The sequence below is a fragment of the Mesitornis unicolor genome, unplaced genomic scaffold (assembly GCF_000695765.1).
Source record: "Mesitornis unicolor isolate BGI_N332 unplaced genomic scaffold, ASM69576v1 scaffold4861, whole genome shotgun sequence".
Taxonomy (NCBI): domain Eukaryota; kingdom Metazoa; phylum Chordata; class Aves; order Mesitornithiformes; family Mesitornithidae; genus Mesitornis; species Mesitornis unicolor.
This window is the reverse complement of record NW_010161580.1, coordinates 1-7,284: the sequence shown is the minus strand read 5'-3', so window position 1 is coordinate 7,284 and position 7,284 is coordinate 1. Positions and strand designations below refer to the sequence as shown.

General features: G+C 41.4%; 1 protein-coding gene across 1 annotated transcript in view; it reads right to left on the bottom strand.

Annotated features, from left to right (window-relative positions):
* The window catches only part of ASRGL1 (asparaginase like 1), a gene marked incomplete at its 5' end in the record, with an annotated part of 8,841 nt that extends 5,430 nt beyond the window's left edge, over positions 1 to 3,411 (bottom strand). The window contains one exon of the mRNA XM_010193355.1: positions 3,257 to 3,411. Coding sequence (XP_010191657.1) covers positions 3,257 to 3,411 — 155 coding nt within the window. The remainder of the gene's footprint in view (positions 1 to 3,256) is intronic.
* Positions 3,412 to 7,284: the final 3,873 nt, after the last annotated feature.

Sequence of the window (7,284 nt, the reverse complement as noted above, 5' to 3'; positions counted from 1 at the left end):
ATAAAGCTATTTTGCATCACGCTTCTCATGACAAAAGCAAGCAGCAATACGCAACAATTCTCACAGCTTTATACTGAATAGAATAGAAAACACTCTCTTTGTTGTTTTTTTTAATCTCCCACTATGACTTTTTTACCTTCATAGCATGAAAACTTTGACTTGGGGAGGAAAATAACCCACGAAACAAACAAACATACAGGGCAGCAATATTTCTAGCCAATGTAGTTCTGAAGTAGTGTTTTGGCTGGGACACACCTGACTCACAACTTTCCCCTAAAGAGCAACTCAAAGACACAAGAATTGTCTCCACCGCCTCAACGGGAGGTAACCGGAATTATTAATGGCCACGCACATAAACAAGTGAATACCAAAGAGGAGAGGCATGTTATAAATGCACTGAATCATTTCCTTCCTGTTCCTCCTCTTTCCTCTTCCTTACTCCCCTAAATGCTTGAATGCCACAAAAACCAGGTTACCTATGGGCCTTTCAACAAGTGGTGCTCACAACGCATCATAAATATGTATTTTCATCTTTGCACTCTGCAGTGAAGTAATCTGAAGGTTTAAATCACTTGTTCAGTGGAATTTGTTGAAACCACACATCCGCCTACAAAATCTTCACGCACTGAAGAAAACAGAAGTCTCAACCACTGCTTGATTTCTTCAGCACAGAAAAGCCATGTATTACAGGCTGCTTAAAATACAGGTGTGTATTCATACTCGGAGAACAAAGGCTATTGTAACTTACTGTAACTGTTACTACACTGAGAAGCAACAGTTTGAGTGTCCACATATCCCAGTCTTGGCAGTTCTTGTAGGAACACAAAGCAGTGTCTGGCTAGAAGTGTATCAGGTATACCCCCCAACCTCCCAAAATCTAAGCTAATGAAGTCAAAGTCTTTGCCTACCACAAAACCCCCAGTCAGTTTCTCAGGGAACCAACTTCCTCCTGCTTATGTAAAATACCATACTGTCAGTCCCTGCACTTCATTCACAGCAATTCCAAGTTGACTGATGAATCACAGGCCTTACAAACCGCTCTGACATTTCTGTGCAGACGGACCTCAGCTCAAACTGGTATGATGGTGCAGATGGGCTTCCCACCCAGCCATCTGTTACCAATGATCTGCTGGAAAGAGTATTAGTAAATTCAGTACTCCCTTGCACACGCATGTGGCACCTTTACACCAACTAAAGTCAGATGCTCCAGAGAAATTAAGAAACATGCATCCATGTTTTCCTAGGTATGTATCTATCTGAAGCAACTGTGAGAATAATCCATGTACACAGAGAATGCACGCAGCAGCTCTCTGTTCAGGTACAAGAGCTCAATCAGCAATAAATAATGAAGTGAATGTGTCCAACACCTCCCTGGCAGTGTTCAAGGCCAGGTTGGACGGGGCTTGGAGCAGCCTGGGCTGGTGGAGGTGTCCCTGCCCATAGCAGGGGTTGGACTCGGGGGGCTTTAAGATCCCTTCCAACCCAAACCATGCTGTGATTGTATGACATACCTTAGCTGCAGTAGAGCAAATACTCTACTTCTCACTGTCCCTTTAAGCTTTTTTATTGCTTCAGTGTCACATGTTTGCTTTGTTCATCTCCAGAACAAAGGCAAAGAAGACATAAACAACCTGTTGCATAGCTTGTTGACTTGGAAACATTACCAAGGCAGGCAAACCTGTCTCAGTAAAAATACTGTGTTATTACAGTGTTATACATGTACTACTATATTACAGTACTTTATATATACTACAGTATTATACATACAGATTAGAATAATCTATCTTTAGTTAGTGATAGTACCAAGAATTTCAACAAGTACCTGTAGTATACCAGAGGATGTTATTAGTAGTAATAAATTTTGTTCAAGAACTATTCTTACGCTTCTTCAGATTCCCAGTATGATCTGGTACTGCGTTACCTTCAACAAGTACCTGTAGTATACCAGAGGATGTTATTAGTAGTAATAAATTTTGTTCAAGAACTATTCTTATGCTTCTGTTAAATTCCCAGTATGATCTGGTACCGCGTTACCTCTGACTAACACTACCTCACCTTCTGCCTGTTGGCCTCAGGCAAGTTTCTGCATAATTACTGTGGACGTAACAGGGAAAAAGAACATTCCACACGTGGCACAGCAACAAATGGGCTTGCATAAAAAAAAGACCCGTTTTCAGCTTTGTGAATTTGTGCTCATGTTTCAGGCGCTGGTAGCCAGAAAAAGAACACGTGGCAGTGGCAACACCACGCTCAAAATTCCTCGTAATGAATTACACCACCACACAGTCCTTGGATAGACCACGGATCAACAGAAAGCTGTTGGATACAAGATGAACTGTGACCGAGACCTTACGGTCAAGGAACAACCTCACTTTTTTTCACAAGATTGTATTTACACTTGCCTCATGAATTTGTTTTTCCTCCTAGCAATTTACTGAAAGTAACACGTGGCTTGTATTTTATGGCCTCATTTCATGCACTTTATGTGCCCACAAAAGAAATTTCCTCCTTTTGATCTACAAATTCCTCAGCTGATGATTTTCCACCTCTCCTTCCTCTCTGCTTTAACGAGGAGTTGCTTATTTCACAAGCGATTTCCACGTTGCTGCTGTGCATTACCATCCCGCAGCATCTCTTTTCACACCCACCACTACACTGAACTTCTTGGTCCATTTTTTCACTCCTCTCTACAACAACCACCAGTCACAATCAGAACTCAAGAGGAGTTACTGGTCAAAGTCTGGTGTCACTTGGCACCTAACCCAGTTCAAAGACAAATCTGATCATCTACTAAACCAAGATCAGCTTCATTAATTTTTTTTTCATGGACTTGTTTTAAAATGTGGACTGGAAATGTTTTAAAGTCACAGTTCCTCTGTGGAAAAGAGTTACACAGTGATACCTGCTGTTTGTTAAAGCTACTCCATGCACAAGTTCTAATTTTCTCCTCCACTAATACCACAACACCTATGCCATGTCAAAGTGACCGGCAATCTTCTTAAGCATCAACAAGTTTGTTCAAGCTTGTTCCAGTCACTTACCCGAGAAAATCCACAGAAAGTTTGATTTTCCATTACTTCCACTGAGCACAAGCTGTGAACTGTATCAAACCAGGTAATACTCAGAAGTGAAGTATTCTCAAGCCTGAACACAGGCCTTCAAGCTTTGGAGGGGTTTTCTTCAGGGTTTTTTGGACTGATCGCACAAATTAAATTACGGCAATTTAAAAAGAGAAAATATTTTACCAAACCCCTACTTCTGAAACTCCTCAGGGTTGGAATCTGGCTCCAGGTTCTTCCTCCACCTCTCCTGGGATCTCTCAGTGATGAGTTTCTCCCCTGGAGTCGGAGGAATCCCCATGGCCTGGGCGAAGAGGTGTGCACCGTGGTCAGTCAGCAGCATGTGCTTGGTCTGCGGAAGAAACACAAGAAATTCACTGGCAATTCCTGTTCTGCCTTGTACTGAGCAGCTTTGTACAACCCCTCTTTATTTTTAGAAGCATCCACACAAAGAAAATTCCAAATTTTATTTTATTTTGGAACTTTCTAGATTTCTACGCCAACATCCTCTTCCACAAAATTTTCAGCTCTCCAAAACACCACCTTTCATCCTTACTAGAAAAGAAATGCATTGAACTATTGAACTATTTAGTACTTACTATAATGGGAAACTTTGCTCTTTTGTTCATTTGCATTCAACTTTTTTGCACCCTTTCCCGTCAGATCCCTACTTAACTCACTGTTTTGTCCAGGTAACTAAGAGAGCCAGAAGAGTTTTACTTGGAAGAAAAGAACCTTAAATAAATTCCTGTTCTGCTTGAAGTTATTACACCTCGTAAAATAACCCAGAAATGTAAATATCATACACTGAAGTGTTTCTTAACATCAGCTGAACCATTTTCTTCCAAATAATTCCTTCAACGACCTACTACTTATAGACCCAGAATTTCATCTTTAAGAATAGAATATTGTTCTCCCAGGTTTGACAAAATAAAATAAGATTGATCTAACAGCATTTGCAGCAGCTCTATTTTGATTCCTTTATTTAGCAAAGCACTTAGACCAGATTTCAAATCGACAACCTCAGTTAATTCCATGCTTCAAAGTCTGTAGAGCTTGGTTAATTCCTGTTTTAGAGAAACTGGCCAGATGAATTTGGTTCGTTAATCCTTCTACTTTAGTAGAAGCTCTAAAATCTTATTTTATTATTTTTTTTTTAAATCTGTGTCCAAAAATAAGCATCACCTTCATGGACCACCACCGAGCTGTTAATTGCTCATCAGAGCCCAGGAAGCTTTAGGAGTGCCTATTCAGTATGGAGTCATTTCAGAGCACAGCAGCTAACTTCAAACAAGCTTTTATGTCTGTGCAACAGGACAGCACACAAGTACCAAAAGGCAGAGGTCCAAGAAGTAGAACCAGGTGATGCTGGAGGTATCAGGCCTGCAGAGCCGAGGAGGAGACCGCAGTGGTACACACTTTGCCCTCAGCCTCAAGCGAGGACGCCAGAAGTTGGGTATTTCTGTGTCATGCTGCATTCTGCAGGACATTTACAGTCTCAAAGCTTCAGACTTTAACATCTTGAGATTTTAAGATGAAATCATCAACTTCTGATGATTTCTAAAGCAATGACGAGCAATCACTCCCATGACCAACCCACAGCACTGCATCGTTTTGAAGGATTGGAGCTGCACCTCTTCCCAAACCACAGACACTGAGCTTTGCTTCAGTGCTTTCTACATGAACAGAAAACACAATGGCACTTCAGAAACATCCCTGAATGTTCTTTCACACATGTGGTGGCCCTGACATCAACCATTTTTGAGAATTTCAATGTCCTTTTATTGACAAATTAAGTCCTCAATCCATTAGAGTATTGCTTCAGGGAACATTCTTGCTTCAAAAGACCAGTGCAGAGCCACAAAGATGATGGAGGGAGTGGAGCATCTCCTGATGAGGAGCAGCTGAGAGAGCTGGGGCTCTTGAGCTTGGAGCAGAGGAGACTGAGGGGTGCCCTCATTCATGGGGATCAATTTGGAAAGGGCGAGTGTCAGGAGGAAGGAGCCAGGCTCTGCTCTGGGATGTCCAATGCCAAGGCAAGGGGCAATGGGAGCAAGCTGGAGCATAGGAGGTTCAGCCTGAACATGAGGAGAAACTTCTTTACTGTGAGGGTGCCAGAGCATGGCCCAGGCTGCCCAGAGAGGTTGTGGAGTCTCCTTCTCTGCAGACATTCAAAACCCCTGGCCGTGTTCCTGTGTGACCTCCTCTGGGTGATCCTGCTCTGGCAGGGGTTGGACTGGGTGAGCTTTCGAGGTCTCTTCCAACTCCTGATACCCTGTGATGCTGTGAACAGCAGTAAGGGTTACAAGGAAGAAGCTGCATGGTGCCACCAGCCAATAACACAGCTACCAATTTCTAACACATCTGGTGTTCTTCTGACCTGAAATACAACTTTTTTGTGCAACACTGCCCCCCTCTGCCACTGCCACCAAAAGCCCACAATCCAGTAACTCAAATTGGGTTTGGGATGGGTCGTTTTCTGGTTTTATTTTTAGGAAATAAATTGAACTTTTTGTTTGACTTTTATCTGTATCAGAAGGCTGTGCCCTCCATCACTTGCTTTCTTCAGCAATTAAAGACTCTATATCATATTTTAAATAAGTTTTTTAAAAATTAAAGTTTTATTGTAAAAAATGGAAGTTGTTTCCCAAAACTTAAGAAGGTATCTTAAGGAGAATTTCATTTGTTTTTCTCTTCAATCTATCTTGTCGATCACAAGAGCTGGTAGAACACTGCCAAACAACCCAAAAGCACATTTTTTTCTGTCTCATCTCTCTTCAGTTTCATGAATATGTAATGCTAACTTTCTAAAGTGCCTAATTATTCTGGGACACATTTATACAAAGGAATCCCAAAAGATGAAATAAATAAATAAAGGGTCCCAGAGATCTTACTAACAAACAATAAATGTTGTTTAGTTAACCACAGGGGAAATGGAGAAGAGAAAAATCCCCCAGGTTTCTGACATTCAGACTATCACTGCTCTTCATTTCACAACCCTGGCAGTGCACAGAGCACAGCAAAAACGTGCACTTTTGCCTTGAGAAGTCTATGATCTAAGCTAAACTCACCTTTGTCTAATATAAAGGGTTGCATGATATAGGAGGGTAAAACATACTCACAGTTTCTGTATACCAGTGAAACAGCATTATATTTATATTACATATATTTATATATTATATCTATGTATGTTCACAAGATGCCCATCTAAAAGCGTTGGAGCTGAGGGGGATTACATGCCCCATTTAAGAGAAAATAAAAGCGATTTCAGTGTATGATTCTGTTCCTGTTCACAACAAATTCCTGTTGAATTATTGCCGTTGAACTGCTTCCTCAAGGATCTGCTGGATTCATTAGCTACTGTACTAAAAGCCTTCCATCTCCAGAGGGTGCCGTGTTTGATAGCACAGCAAATCAAGAACGGAAATTATTCTGGTGCCCTTCTTTCTTCTAGCTCATGGATCTGGACAAGTTGGAGCTCAGGGAGACACAGGATAAATGTGAGAAACAACAACCCAGGAGAGCGACTGTGGCCAGCAGATGGAGCCCATATTGTTCCATAATAGAAACAGAAATACAGAGAGTTACAAGCAGGTGGGGAGAGGGTTTTTTAGTTTGTTGTTTTTTGGGGTTGTTTGGGGTTTTTTTGGAAGCTGCATGTTTCAAAATTCCTGAAGGCAGCGAGGCATCTCAAAACCACTGGGAAATAAGCATCTTAGCATGCTCAGGACTCCAGGAAAACCACAGTGTTATTACCCACGGGTCACAGTTAAAAATATTTCTAATGGCACACAGCAAAACAAAACAAAACAAAACAAAACACAGTCTGAAATATACTACGAAATAGACTGGGTTGGTGTCCCAAAATTCCTGTCCAAGAGGAACAGAAGAGTAACATCAGTTCCTATTCCTACTACAACACCCGACAGAGAAGGAGCAGAAACTCACCTCAAGATGCAGCAAGCAATTTAGGCTTACATTTACATTTGAACTCAACATCCACACAGAATGTTTTGCATCTGGGCAAAGAGTAACACACTTTCCCATAACATTTCATGGGTTTAGGGCTACACTATTAGACTTAGTATTGTGCAGCTGAATTTTATGATCTCCTTTGAAATTCAGCCTTGACATTTTTGACCATCAGAAGCATCACACAATGGCAAGAAAGATCCTATAACAGACAAGAAGGACAAAGCAGAGGGGTTTTTGCTTTGGTGTTTTG